This window comes from Dermacentor albipictus, chromosome 1 (assembly GCF_038994185.2).
Source record: "Dermacentor albipictus isolate Rhodes 1998 colony chromosome 1, USDA_Dalb.pri_finalv2, whole genome shotgun sequence".
NCBI classification, from domain to species: Eukaryota; Metazoa; Arthropoda; class Arachnida; order Ixodida; family Ixodidae; genus Dermacentor; species Dermacentor albipictus.
Genome location: NC_091821.1, coordinates 102,369,513 through 102,385,049, shown reverse-complemented (window position 1 = coordinate 102,385,049; position 15,537 = coordinate 102,369,513). Strand labels below are relative to the sequence as shown.

At 41.4% G+C, this 15,537-nt stretch overlaps 1 protein-coding gene across 2 annotated transcripts in view; it reads right to left on the bottom strand.

Moving 5' to 3' along the window:
• Positions 1-15,537, bottom strand: part of LOC135906151 (ATP-binding cassette sub-family A member 2-like) — a 256,013-nt gene that overhangs the window by 44,558 nt on the left and 195,918 nt on the right. The window contains exons 41-44 of one of the 2 annotated variants that reach the window (XM_065437385.1): positions 13,696-13,816; positions 13,519-13,590; positions 9,207-9,313; positions 195-336 (exon numbers count right to left, since the gene is read on the bottom strand). In XM_065437385.1, the coding sequence (XP_065293457.1) occupies positions 195-336; positions 9,207-9,313; positions 13,519-13,590; positions 13,696-13,816 (442 nt within the window). The remainder of the gene's footprint in view (positions 1-194; positions 337-9,206; positions 9,314-13,518; positions 13,591-13,695; positions 13,817-15,537) is intronic. The other variant, XR_010565654.1, reaches the window with a different exon arrangement.

The following is a 15,537-nucleotide window of genomic DNA, read 5'->3' as shown; positions in this document are numbered from 1 at the left end:
GGCATACAGGCTTTTGTGCAACAGAACAAGCAATGATGCCAAAAAGAAATAAGCACAATGCTGCTTGTGTCTGCTTCTCTGTCCTTAAACTTTGCAGTACAAAATGAAAAGCAAGAATGTTCACAAGTTCTGTATGCTGATGTAACTTCATGCTTCAAAAACAATTTTCTTTTTTCAAACATAATATGTGCCACCTTGTTTTCCTCCTTCACTGGGATACCACGAAACCTTGAGTACAGTCTCAAGTGCTCCTTGGCTGTAAGTTCGTCGTAAAGAGCATCAAACTGGGGACAATAGCCAATGAACTGTTGTGCTTTGTTCAGCTCACGTGAGACACTGCAAGAAATGTGGAGCATAGTTTTAATCATGAGGCACACCTGTGATGCATCGTAAGAGCACATAGGGGGAGGGGGGGATGCAAGTACATGATTGTAACTGGGATTAGCCATTAAAATAAATATTGATAACAGTATGCAGTAGCTTCCTCCTTAACCATGACAATCCCTCCTGTAAAACCTTATGAACCAGAATAGTGAAGGATTCAATATTTGCAAGCAAAATATGCATGTGGTGCTTGTGAGCACTCTGTGCAGTCCTGTCAACATACAGCGTCCATTATGAAAGTTGTGCGTAAGACTTTATTATGACGCGACTATCCATGTCAGTGTGGTAAAACTGGTCAGGAAATGTGGCGAGGGTTCTGCCCTACACATGTCCACGTTAGTTGTACATGGGATAGTGACCAAGGATCTGCAAATGCATGAGGTCTTCATGAGGCTTGTACCGAAAGTGTTGACGGAAGACCTTAAAGAACTTCGAGTTTTGCGCTGTCAGGAAGTGTTGGATTTTATTCAAAATGAGCCGGACTTTCTTAACTCTGTCATAACCAGAGACAAATCCTGGATGTTCGAGTACGACCCAGAATTGAAAAGGCAGAGCAGAGAGTGGCACACAAAATCATCCTTCCAACCCAAGAAAGCGCAAATGACCAAGTCTCGCATCAAAATGATGTTCATTGTTTTCTTTGACGCCCGAGGGATCGTCCATTTTGAGTTTATACTGCAGGGAGAAACTGTCAACTCAGCCTTTTACCTGGAGGTGCTCAAGAGATTGAAACACCGAGTCGCGCGCATGAGTGCTGACATCAAAGACACGGTCAAGCTCCACCATGAAAATGCCCGCGGCCACATGTCCTTCATTGTTACCAACTTCTTGGCCCTGGCCCCTAACCCCCTTGCAGTCCTGACTTGGCTTCGTGTGACTTTTTTTGTTTCCCTGACAGAAGAGAGTGCTGAAAGGAAAGCATTGAGCGACCGCGGAAAACATCCGAAAGCATGTTACAGCATTCCCGAGAGACATTGCCATCGAGAACTTTCAGGGTGCCTTCCTGGCGTGGCAGACACGTCTTCGCAAGTGTATTGGTGCAGCGGGAGAGTATTTTGAAGAATTTTAACCATTTGTATAGGTCCGCTCAATAAATTAATTTTTCCCAGAAAATGCACATTACTTTCATAATGAACCCTGTATGTTGAACACTTAACCTCTGTTTGAATGACAGACTGACAACATATCTGAAACAATATGGCTGTGTTGAATAGAGAAAAACTATAGTATATTTAGAAGTGGTTCGTTGTTTCAAGTAACTATGGTAAAATATGAACTATTTTCTAGGTGCCCATTGCGGAAATATCTTTGTAGCTGTCATAATGACTCGGAATATATAGTGAATATTGAAATACCCCTTAAAAAGTAATTTTTGCAAACAAGTAATGAATTTTATTAGGCAGAATTAATTTTGGAAAGCCCAAACTTCATTACCCTACATGAGAAAGGTTGAAGAAGACAAAAGTAAAGAAATAAATACGAAAGACACACTGAAAAGCTGGAAATGTGCATCTTTAATGTAACTGCATCACCAAGATGACCCATAAATAGGTGGAGAGAGAGCACAGTCCGATGTACAACAAGCATTCCACTTCATAAATTAGCTCCCTGAGGTAAGAACACTGGCAAACAGCCCAAATATACATTGCATTTGCATAATGCCTAACTTTAATTAAAGCAGGTCTCACAGTTTCCCCAATCATGGTTCTAAAATTTGAGATTTATGCTGGAGGTTTTAAGAGGGTACTTGAAGGTTCTGAACGCCTTTACCAGTGACTATCTAAGCTAAATTCTGAGTGTGCTGATTAAAATGATAAGCTTCTAAAAAATCTCGATGCTAGACTTTTCAGTGAACAAGTGCACCTTTTTTTGAATAAGTTCAACAAGAAGAATTTTCAACAACATAATAATTCAACAAGAACAAGCAGACAAAATTATTAAGTTTTCCTTTTTCTTTTAAATGCTATACATGCCCCCTTGGGAATCACTGCAGATCGAGGACATAATATTGCACCAGCATGCTGTGAATAAATTAATATGTAAAAATTTTGCTACATTACTTTCAAATTTCAGTTTCCCACCAGTAACAACCTTTTGCCTTATGTGGATTGTGCGTATCCTTTGTCAAGTAGGTCCTGAGAACCAACAAACTGCAACAAGCTGCCTGTTCATTTGTCAATCCCAACTGCTGCATCTAAGCTCCCATAAGCTTAAAGGGTCCCTGCAACAGTTCGGACAAATTTTGTAGATGCGTAGGGTACAGCTATAGTAAATCATTCACACCAATCTTGTGTGAAATGTCTCATATTAAGAGAGCTGTGGATGATTACAAGTTACCCCCCTCCATAGCCATGCATTTTCTCCTCAACTCATTCGACGCGTGATTGGGGCTAAGCTCCTTCTTCACTGGCTTTGCGTCATGATGGGATGTCATGTCGTCTACTTACGGTTGTCTTTGAAGCCAGTGCGCGAAGCGTCTACAACCTCACTGCCAGGCACCTGGCAGTCAATCCCAAGCAAGCGCTATCAAGGCAGCATGCGTTGCAAGCATTCTGTCGCAGCGCCGAGCATGTCTGATATTCCGGTAACCATGGGCGAGCTGGGCATTTCGATGGATGGGTGGCAGCATAAACTAAAGCCCCTCATACTACTATTGCTATGATGAAGGAGCAGTGTAGACGCACGTGAATGGCCTGATCTGTCTGCACGATCCATTCACCTGGTGGGGCAGAGCTTAACCAGCCAAAAAAAAAAAGACCTAATATTGCTCTAACCAAGTGTAAACTAACACTGGTACAGTACAACATGGAAAGGAAGAAACAAGCTGAGCCAGTGAGAAGGAACACAGTGCTCTGTTCCCTCAATTCTCGACGGTTTGGCTTGTTTCTTCCTTTACACATTGCACTGTACCGCCTTTAGAATGCAATACCAACTCACCCAATAAGTGGCATAGCCAGAAATTTATTTTGGAGGGGGGAGGTTCCTGCATACAACTACCACCCCTCTCCCTCCTTCACCCCCCCTCTCTCTCTCTCTCTCTCCCTGTGTGTGTGTGTGTTTGTGTGTGCGTGCGCGCGTGCGTGCGCGTGGAGGTTTTACACCTTGCAAAGACAAACTCCTAGCACTCCCCAAACAAGAATGCTTTAACAAAGATGGTTATTTTTGCATTGCTGAAACAACACTTTGCTTAACTTCTGACACAAGTTTATCATTGCTAAGGCTTGCAGCCACTTCGCATCGAATTATGCTGTCACCCTTTGCTATATTTAAAAATGATTATATAAAAAAACAAAAACATTGTTTACAATTTGATGCACTTATATAATGTATGTTGATGACATAGCTGGTAAACGACTTGGAAAAATGAACAGCGCTAAAAATGGGGCCATACAAAAATAAGACAGTGCACTATTGTGTATCTTCTTGTTTGCAGGCCGGACTTGTTGTTGTCCAGGGAACAGTGGAGATCACTATTGTTTTCCAGCCAGATTGTCTAGTGAGTGGTACGGCCACGGCTTTTCCGTTAGTCACTGTCACATTGTTCAACATTCACCGGGTTGTTGAAAGGTGCAGCAGCCACTAACATTCCTATATTTCTGTTTCTGTGTGGACTTCAAGCTCATTCACCTACCTACCCTCCCACCTATTCGTTGTGGCGGTTTCTTAGCTTCCCTGGCCCAGCACACCCATCCTTGATATATTATGCCATGTGCAAATAAGCGTTCTGTAGGTCTTTCTTTCTTGTCCTGTTTTTTGTCCTGTTATTATTCTTGACAGCATGTACAAACTAGCCTAACAGCAAGCTCTTCTCAAGTTTATGAACATAATGAAAGTCAGAGACAAGGAAATGAAAAAGAAGAAAAGAAAAATTGTGGATCCCACGCACTTTGGGATTCAGTTTAAGGGACGCTTCCTGTGCTGTTTGCTTCGATTGACTATAATTAGCAGTGATGCTGATGGCGAATGTTTAATTTCTTCAACGTTCAATCCAACACGAGAGTGGTAAGTTGATTTTAAACATTAACTTGCGTACACCACTGCTGTTTGTTTGTGTAGTACACAGATCACACAGGGAGACGTGTTTGCTTCAGGCATTGTTGTGTGCCATTGTTCATAATCGCCGAGAGGGTTGAGCATTATCATTGCCTCACATGGCACATTGCGTCATGGTAGAAGTATTAAACCTTTTATTGAATTATGGGGCTGTGCGTGCGAGAACCACAATCGGATTATGAGGCAGGCAATAGTAGCAGACCACAGATTAATTTTGACATCCTGGTATTCTTTGTGTACCTAAATCTAGGTACACTAGCGTTTTTTTATTTTGCCCTCGTCAAAAGGCGGCTTCCACGGCCAGGATCAAACCCACGACTTCGAGCAATGCCATAGCCGCAATGTTACCGCAGCAGACACAGAATTGTTGATTAGATGTGCGACCACTTTCGTAGTGTCACCTAGACCCTACAGTGCACTTTAATGTGATTCTGCATGCCCTGCATGAATTGTCCGCTTGTTTATTTTTCAGAAATAGCAGAAACGTGCTGTACAGTACATTGGAACTTAAATTTATCCAGTTTGTCTGCAACCACTGTTGTGTCTAGTAGTAGCATTTCCTAGCCATTTCATGTCGCCTTCCCCTCTTGCCCTCACCCCCATGTATGCGAGTTGCGAGCGAGGAGTGCCAAGGCTGTTATTCACTTGTTTCATGGCTGCGTCGGTTGTTCCCACTCTCTGTCTCCTCTCCCCCTCCTCCCTGCCATTCTATATATTTTTCCTCTGGACATTTGCACATTAGTAGAAAGGTAAGTGCTGCTGCAATGCTTTTGCTGGGGAGGGTTCACGGATAATTACAGCATCAAGATGATAATGTAGTGATGCCCAGGGAGCTCCAGAGGGCATTGTGCACATTCGACGCGGTGCAAAGGTACAAACAAGTTTTTTGTGTCACCTTTTCTGTCTGCCGTGCTCCTGTCATGTACAGACACACTCTAAACCACCCCTGATGAGGTGTGCCAGACAGCAACAACAGCAGTGCGAAAGGCGAAGAGGCAAAGAAAGCTTCGCTTTAAAAGAAAAGGGGGGGTGGAGGGGCGCTTATTATGCCTATCCCAGACAAGCAAGCTGCATTATTTTCGGACTGCTTTTGTTCCGCGCAGTGTGGTCAACAATTCGGTCAAATACCAGAAATGAGAAGCTCTTCGACGACACGAAAGCCTGGTGGGGAGTAACAGCGCTCCCAAGTTTTATGCACGCACTTGTCCCATCTTTACCTCTGTGTGGAATTTTTAGTCATGATTTCTCCTCAGCAGGTTTGGTTAACACAATCCAGAATGAGGTAGAGGCATGCCATGAGTGGCTGCAATGTTCTGTGCATGGGAGAAGACATCACCCCCATGAGAACCCCCCCTACCCCCCTTTCAGACAGCCGCTAGCCTTTGCCTCGCTTTCCCTTTCATCCATGTTGCTCTTTCAGAGCCCGCCTCCTGAAACTTTGTTCCGTGGGAAAGGGGAGGGGGAAGTGTTTCATCTGAAAATTTCGGTGAGAATTTCGGTGTAGCCTCCCCTTGGCTACACCAATGTGCCCAATCCTCAACCCTAGTCAAGTGTAATACATTTTAAACATTTAGAAAAACAATGTGTTCATGATTATGCAACTGTCAAAAATTTACACCAGCAGCAAAGTAGAATACACTTCATTACTGCTATATCAGTTCTGTGTTTCGTTGAGCTCTGTGCCACCAGCTGGCTGCACCATGCAGACCATCCATATTTGCGCCTCCACTCATCCCGCAATATGCCCATGCCCAGTCCACTTGCATTTACCCGAATACAGGACACGTGAAACACTAGCTTGTCCGACATTCCGGTAAGCGCGGGCAGACTGAGAATTTGACCAGATGGGCGGGAGACGCAAACGCGAGCGGCTTGACAGGTGCCAGGCACATACCTAAGGGGAGGCCCGGGGGGCCCGGGCCCCCCCATGAAATTAGGCAGCATACCCTCCCCCCTTCCTGCCCATGCCACCACTCCTCACAAACATTCCTAAAGTACTGGCAAATCAATCTATTCCGCGGTCAACATTTTGCTGCCTTTTACAGCAAAGGCTGTGTAAAACCTTCTGTAGTTTTTTCGATGTCTGTCAACAGAAAAAATCATCATGTGGGCCGATCCTGGTGATAGTGCAGCAAGGGTCCAAGCTCAATGGCACATACCCCTGTGGGCTCGGGAACTTGTAACGTGCCCTTCGAAATATTCGGAATGGCCCCACGTATGGCAAGTGCTTAACACCTGCTTCACCTCCGCCGCAGGTTGGCCCGGCATTGCACTGCGTTCGAGATGGACCCACATATGCGGAGCACTAAATGCCTGCTTCACCTCCGCCGCGGATGGGCGCGATATTGCACTATCTTCGCAATCGGCCCACAGCGGAGGTGAAGCAGGCATTTGTCGTTTGAGAGCTTTGACTGTCATCAGCTCTCGCTGCCATCCCATCTTCACAGAGTGGAATGGTTGTCAATTTTTTCACTCTTTTTGAACGGCAGTAGTTATCGGCATCTCCTGGGCGTGAAGGCCAGTTTTCTCATCGATTCAGTGGGATGCAAAACAGTGCCCATCATCAGACCCTGCAATAACCATTAAACCCATAAGCAATATGACTGTTACCTCGTTTGACTTTTCTCTAATTGTACAGTACTTTTCGGGCAAATTGGCAACTGGAAACAATAGTCGCAAGGAGTTGGAAAATTAAGCGATCTACTAAGGGAAAGAGCTAAGGCAACAGCTAAACAGGAAGGAAAAGTGAAAATTAACAAATTTAATCGTTGTTTATTAAAATATTTATGGATCAGTATCTTTTTATTTAAAAAGGAATAGAAAAAATGCAGCCGGAAGTGGAGAATTCCGTGTGTTTTGAATGACGCTTCTACAGTTATCAGTGGAGCGGCATAACGTAGCCACTTCTCTGCTGTGGTTATGTGGGTGTTTTTCTAACCTTCCACAGTGGGCACAGTACGTCTAGAACCGCAGCGTCCTGCGCTCTACACGGTTGTACGGTACTGGTGACCACGCATCGTCACGCAACTTCCCGAATAACAACACGAGTCAAATTTGGCACTTAAATTGGTAGAGCAGTAAACGAGGAATCCAAAAGAACTCTGTTTCGTAAACATATATATATTTCTCTAGAGTTCTTCCCGAGCTAATTCAAGAAACGCTACTAGAAAACTTTATTTTACACTTTCACTGGTTTACTTGTTCTTGGCAGTGTTCTTCCTGCGCTTCTGTCATGCGTGAGTCCATTTGATGTGGTTCCAATTGTTTGCCGAGTAAAGGAAAGGTGCATCTCACAGGTGTACCTGTGAGGTACACCTTATTTCAATTCTCTTTTGCGGGTTTACGCGTCTTTATGGCGAATGGTGGGCATTATTCACATTTGTACTAGTAAAGCTACCTCCCTCATTTGCATAGAAAGGTTACCTTGCAAAAGTAATGGCTATCTCGTTACTAATCGCCCATGCAATCTAAAGCTCCATGCAATCTAATGCCTCTTTGTTACTTCGCGCGTATAATATCTTGCCTATTATTAATTTGTTCCAGTTTAACATACTCGTCTTACTCCACAGGTTGCTTCATAATAACCGTACGTTTCCGTTCATTGCAACTGACCTTTTGCAGAATAAAAATATGACCAGATTTGCGGCTAACAACAATTTCTTATTACCCATGGTTCATACCAATTACGGCAAAAAAACATCTTCCTTCGCTGCAATTTCTCTTTGGAATGAATTACCATCAACCATAAAATCCTGTACTACTCTTGCAATTTTTAAAAATCACCTTAAGCATCATTTCCTGCGATAACTTAACTACGATCTGGCGGTGTACCTTTGACTTTTATCTCACATGTCATTTCTTGTATTTCACCCATGCTTTTTTCCGACTTTCTTTTATAACATGCTTTTTCGTGTTTGATTGTAAATGACATGTCTAATGATGTATTTGATCTGTAGATGTTGTTTATAATACGCTAATTTGCTGACTATTGATATCACCATTAATGTTGTTATTATTAACCGAGGGTCCCACTACAGTTCTTTCACTTTGGGACCCTCGTCTGAAAAAAAAAAAAAAAGGGCGACCGCTTGTTTCTCACTCGTTTAGTACTCACAGGGTTGCGCATAGGAAGGATGCCACCGTGCATGCGTTTCCGTTTCTTTCCTTTTTTTTTAAGACTCACAAAAACTAAATGCCCTAGCTAGTTGGCGATAAGATGAAGATTAGCAGAAGTTTGTCACACGTGTTGCTTTTTTTGATGGGCACACAACCAAGCAATTTCCTTGAGTGCGCGCACTTTCGCAGTTCGATTATGCTATGGACGTACGTATTAGTATAAGAGCAGCAACATTTGAGACTTGCGACATATTCTAGTGTGCGGATTTTCAAAGCCTTGAACTATAACAATGTATCAAAATTTTAATTCTTATAAGTTTATTTCCTTTTTTATTGTTGTTATTCATGAATGAAGAGTGTATATATACCAATGCAAAATATTTTTTTCTCACTTTACGGTCACCCTAGAAAAATTATGGTGAATTTTTTTCGAAATAAGTCCCTAAGAAGAATTGGAATTTGCAATAAAAAAATCGACCCTGGGCGGTCGCATATGGCGAAAAAAATCGACCCTCAAAGGGTTAATACATGAATTTAGGCATCAAATATAAGGCGATATTTTATTTAGAAAAATTCAGAGTAATTCATAGAATCCCTTATGAGAAATACCCTAGGAAAAGAAGTCATTTTCGGAATAATATATTTTTTTTCACCTGTGTCCATTCAGGTAAGCATCTCCTGATGTTATCTCTGTGTCACCGGTAAGCATTTTGAATGTCGTGGATTTTCCAGCACCATTAACACCAAGGAGGCCAAAGCACTGAAATAAAGGCAATAAATCAATTACAACATAACAAGAAAAAAACTACGAAAAAGCTATGTGCATGGGATAATTTCTAACATGAACACAACACTCTTGTACATAAACAGTTTGTCCTTGTTTATTAGAACCTATTAGAACCTAACATGTTCAAATTAGCAAGGGCAAGCCTTCCAGATGCACATTGTTTTTAATAATTGGAGCTGTCAATATATTTAATGTGAATGAGTGACATTAATTAAAACAAGTATTCCAATGTCTTCCCACATAATTGGTATATACAAAATGTATATAAAAACACATTATAAGTTTCATGCTGCTTCACCAATGCTTCTATAGGTCCAGAAAAATGTTAATACCAGCTTTATATAGTGATTCAGTGCTTGGAATTACATTGCATGACCTAATCTATTATCTATGTAATACATATAATGTACGTAATTGCTCACTGACCAGTTGAGGGAGAAGAAAAATATTGTAACTGCGATTTCATTATTGCCACCTTCAGTCGCGCTTCTACAAGGACAATGTATTTATGCATCATGACAAAATTATCTGGAGAATTGAAACACTAAACTACTGATGTAATGAAGTTTGAAATTTGATGCAAGGTCTACCTCATGCCACTTTGGCACATTGTGCATAAACAAAAAAGCATGTGTCCCTTCCAATACTCCCCCTTCCTCATACCAATAAGTATTACCAAAGAAGCACAAGTAAAAATAAAAGGAAACTTGCAAACTAGAAGCAAGAGAAATTGACTACTTAGTGACTCCATAGACAAATGATCACTATTACTTCATGTACAAAGTTGAACTTCGAGATAATGTAGTTCTACTTGCAGTGAAAAACCTTGTTAAATCAAGAATTTGGTTAAGTCAACACTTCTACATTTCAGCAGTAACAATAGTTTCACAGGTTCTTAAAACAGTTTGATGGATAGTATAATTTATTCGCGCATTTATAAACAAAACCGTGCAAGCAACAGGAGCAATAACTTTGGGATTAAAAGCATTGCTGTTTGCAGTAGAGATTGCATCGAGAGCAAGGCTTTGGCACAGACTGCACCTAGTGCTAGTAACTGTCATCAGGTAGCACCATGTACAAATGTGTATCATTGGAATCACAGCCTGCCAACGTTAGGGCGCCATTTTTTTTTGTTGACAATGTAGTGATTTGCAAGGCCAAGATCACCTTCAGTTCGTTGGCATTAACAATGTAGACAACAACACAGTGACACAACACAGTGACAAGAACAATCACACCGAGAAAGCACACGTTCATTTTGACATTGCCAATGTGCTCATAAGCTCACTACCAGTAGGTATTTTCCTGTTCCAAATGTGCTGATGCACTTGAGAGTATATCTGAGCACAAATGAAGTGCACCTAGCACAGTTTCCACAGTGGCATGACAGATGATAAAGCGGTGCGTTTCCTCCTCTGCTCGATGGTCGATGTTTTTCACCAATCTATTGATCTATCATCATCATCATCATGATTATTATTCGATTAAAGTGGAACTAACAAAAAAAAAGAGTTTTGAAAGTATACTATATCAGTCTACACTGACTGAGTGTTTCTCTTCAATGTCCCACTATGTAGATGGCACTAAAGACTATTAAGGAGGCGTGTGACAGTGAAGATGAGTGATGGCCATTCCATTATAGCTCAGAGAAAACTGTTAAGTAGAATATGATGGGCATAGTATTTCCTTGAAAAAGCACACTGTTTTCATGAAACTAGGATTGAGAAATAAAAGTTCATGACATTTAAGATTTCATCAAACCGTGGTTGAACTGTATAAGCATGATCAAACTGGCACACAAGCATGGTATTGCCACAAAATGACCACTGTGTGCAAGGAAATGTGACACAATAATTTGAAAGAAGCAACGGTTCACTAAGCAATCTTCTGCCCATGAAACATAGAAGGAACTTGGCAGCAGTGAGAAAATTGATAGCTTTCAAGCAGACAGGTGCGACTTAAATCCAGCTCTTATTGAAAGATGTTGTGAATTGCAACTTATACAAGTGTTACGGTGGGAGCTGGAAAGAATGCCACAAGCCCCGCACACCAAATCAACAATGTAACCATGCATGCATGTATTGCACCTGAGAGAACAAATGTCACATTGTGTAACATTGTGTAACTGCACGACAGGAGCAAAGGCAGATAAGATACAACACAAGACAGAACAAACAAAATCTAAATTTGAGCAGGCAAGCTAAAAAAAAGAACTTCAGCAATGGTGAAGAACAATAGTGTCCCACAAATAATGGTGTTGATTGATTGATTGATTGATTGATTGATTGATTGATTGATTGATTGATTGATTGATTTATCTTTATTGGCGCAAGGGCCAAATATGAACAAACCAAAAAGTGCCATGCAAAAAAGTGACGAGTTGTCAAGACAAATATGAATTGCGAATGGTAGATATAACAGGGATGTAGAGAGACCTAAAAATAATTGCGGTTAAGTGCATAAAATTTTTAAGCATTAAAATGATGACAATGAATAGTGATGGGCGGTATGACAATAAAAGTCAACATAAAAAAGTTGATGTAGCAAAACGTCAGTGATAGTAGCATTAGTGCCTCACAAGGGCTCTTGAATGCAAGGACTGGGAAACGCGTGCACTACACAAATGTTGTCGCAACAGAAACCTCTAATGAGAGGATGTGCTACAAATGTGTGGGGCTGATAAATCACAAGGTACCAGTATCGTGTAAAAAAATCTAAAAATAACTTAATGTGAAAAACACGGGGAAGGTGGGAAATGGAAATTCAATACGATGAGCAAAATGACAACAAGGTAAAAGCGGGAGCCAACGTTTCATTTGCCTTTTTCAGGGCGACATACGCTTTCCTCGGCATAGCATATATAGGTAGAATTCTTCTAAAGGGGTGCAGGAGGTAAGGTGGGTGGGCGAGGCAACACACCCTCGGTCGTTGCCTCACCCACCCACCTTACCCCCTTAGAAGAATTCTAACTATATATACTATGCCGAGGAAAGCACATGTCACCTTGAGAAAGACAAGTCCACTTGCTGAAGCATTGGCTATTGCTTTTACTTTGTTCTCATATTGCTCATCATACGGACGAACACGATCATTCGAATGCGCCACCGTTCACGTAACTGCATGCGCGAAGAACAAGGTGTTATAAGACCAGCATGGGGCGAACATATTCACTCGCTATCCGGTCGTGGTGAGTCAGACTTCTGCCATTCGTCGAGCGCTCATCGGCATGTTTTGTAGATAGCAAATCGGCTAGCAGGCATTAGTCTATGAAAGGTGCAATAAATGCCCTTGTGATTGTTTGCACTACGGTGTTGTTGTTCCTTTATCACAAGAGCACAGGTGAGAACCCCACATGTCTTAATGTAAAAAAGTGGTTCTATGCCAAGTAACATTGCCGGGTGGAGGGGAATGTGTTGTCTGTATGCTAGAGAAAAGTACTTTTGCCTGTGCACTTCTATTTCCCAACACTCTAAAAAGACGTGAAGGATCGTCAGTGTCTCGCCACATTTATTGCAGATAGAAGGGTCATCAGTAGTTAGCAGACAGGAGTGTGTGCCATAGGTGCGGCCTATTCTAAGATGACAAAAAATAACCTCCATTCATCATATATTTGTTATAGGCTGCCAATTTCCTAAGTCGGGCTTAAATAACATGGAGTTTATTAAAAGAAGCCAACAAACACTGACACCAAGGACAACATAGGGGAAATTACTTGTGCTTAATAAATGAAATAAAGAAACAATAAATTAATGGCAATTCAAACACAAGCAAGCACAAGATTCTTAAGGATATGGAGAGAAAGAATGATGGTTCACTGCCTTTTCTCTTATATCCTCTAGTCTTTTGTGCACTGTTGTGGTATAAGCGAATAATACCACACTGTGACAAGAATTTGCAACTTACATGTGCAAGTCTTGCCACAGATTCCATAGCTAAGAGTGAATAAGGCAGAGCTATCGGTGTAGCACAGGTTGCTCACCTCTAGAACTAGCCCTGGTTTCATGAGATTTTCAGTTTTATGTGATGCAAAGTTTACAGAATATGTGTGATACAGACCGAATTCAACTGCAGGAAATCTCACACAAACTAGTTAATGTGCTTGCACAGTCACTAATAAACGCTGTGTAATGCAGTTTATCATTTGGCCACACTAAATAAATAAAATAGGCGAATGGTACCTCCCCCTTTGGAATCCTCAGACACAGCCGGTCAACAGCCAAGTGCTTGCCCAGTTTCCTAGTGTGGTATATCTGCATACACATGTATACAAAGCACACACAAAGATAAAGCCGTTAAATACTTTCTAAATATACCAATCACAGAAAAAGTTTCATTATAGGACTGCACAAAGTTACCTTTGTCAGGTTCACAAGGCAGAGTGCTGCAGAATCTGTCTGACCACTAAGAACACGTCTTCTTTCATTCTGGACATCCTCATCTTCAGCAACATTGAGAGCCTCGGGAATAATGACCTTTCTGCAATCCATAAACAAATGTATGTGTAATGTACAAAACATCATAGAGCTCTTATGACCAAGCACAGAAATGGTTGGCACACATTTTTAACCATGTGACTACCGGGTGTGTTCAGATAAGAACCGTCAGAGGGGGGTTTCTTGATTTCAACAAAATTTTTATGACTTTAAATAAAGCTTTTACACATTGGAATAAAGCTCACCTTTTTTAGTGCAAACCTTTGTTTCAGCATGACAAAAACTTAACTGGAGCAAGGTGGAGAATGTAGCTTACAAAAGTGCACGATGTTCCAAAATTGAGGCACTCTTAAAAATTTATACATTTTTCCATACTTTCATAGCTTTAAACCTACATTATACAACTTCTTTAATGGAAATGAAATAAACTCATTTGTCTGTGCAAGTGCACAACACAAACAAATGATGCCATATTTGGCTTTTGAACAAGAGGCTAAAAAATGGGCCTTTCTTGGCGATTTTATGTGTCTTGTTACCATGAGTTTCCTTCGAAATTTGTGCTGTGCATACTTTGGTACATGCTGAACATCCAGCATAGTGTATTCTGTCTCGCTTACGTACCATTATGTTTAATTTTGATGGCAAATCAAGCAAAATAAAATTTTGAACGATGTCCACTGGACAAATTTAGCATATCACAGATATATCTATATCCTTTCAGTGGATGTCATTGCAGTCACTGGGAAGCTTCATGCCACTTTGAGGAGGACGACAATTTTTTCTTTGCATAAAGCTTCATCCATCTTGTAGATTTCTGCAGAACTTATTTGCTAAAAAATAGCAAAAGAGATGAGTGGCCAGCACTGTGCAAACAAGCTGATGAGGCACCCAACAATAAAAAATATTGTGGTGGCACTGCAAGCAAAGTGGCTCAGTGCACAAATACTAATAGCATAGAGGTTCCAATCTGTGTCCTGCATGGAACCACATCAGCTAGATAGATCTCACTGCACCACCGTGGAAGCTGTGCCAATGTGCTAACTGCTTAGACATCACTGTGTGGTTATCTGTCTAGTACAGGCACCAAAGAGCTCCAATGCCCATACTAAATGACAACTTAAAGAAAAAAGGAAGAAATGACTCCCTTTAGAGTGCATTCGTAATTGTCAGCAACCATCGGGCTGCAAAGACCCTCTAACTCCATAGCTAATTAGCTTGATTCTCAAGTTTTACATGACAAAACCATGATATGATAATGATGCATGCCGTAGTGGGGGACTCCTGATTAATTTTGACCACGTGGGGTTCTTTAACATAGAACTTAACTCTAAGTACGCAAGTATTTTTGCATTTTGCCCCCATCAGCATGCAACTGCCATGGCTGGGATTGCACACGCAACTTTGAGCTCAGCAACGCAATGCCATAGCCACTAAACTATCGCAGCGGGTATCCAGCTCCATAGCATTAAGCATTTACAGCCTGGCCAAACCTGTACACAGTGCTCACATTAAGCTATGAATTTTGATAATGCTCTTAGATACACAAGCAGTGTAACCAGCTCAGAAAACAAAAAGAAAACATAAATGCATGTGCGAGGTAATCTGTATAAGAAGGGGCTCTCAGCCAGCTGTGTGCTGCCACAGAGCCAAGATCCCCTTTTCCCCAGAAATAAAAAAGAAACAGAAGAAAGCAGCACTGCATACCTGTGGTCTAAAACACACGTGCCTGGATGTGTCCATATGAAATGCTCAAATGCCCATTGC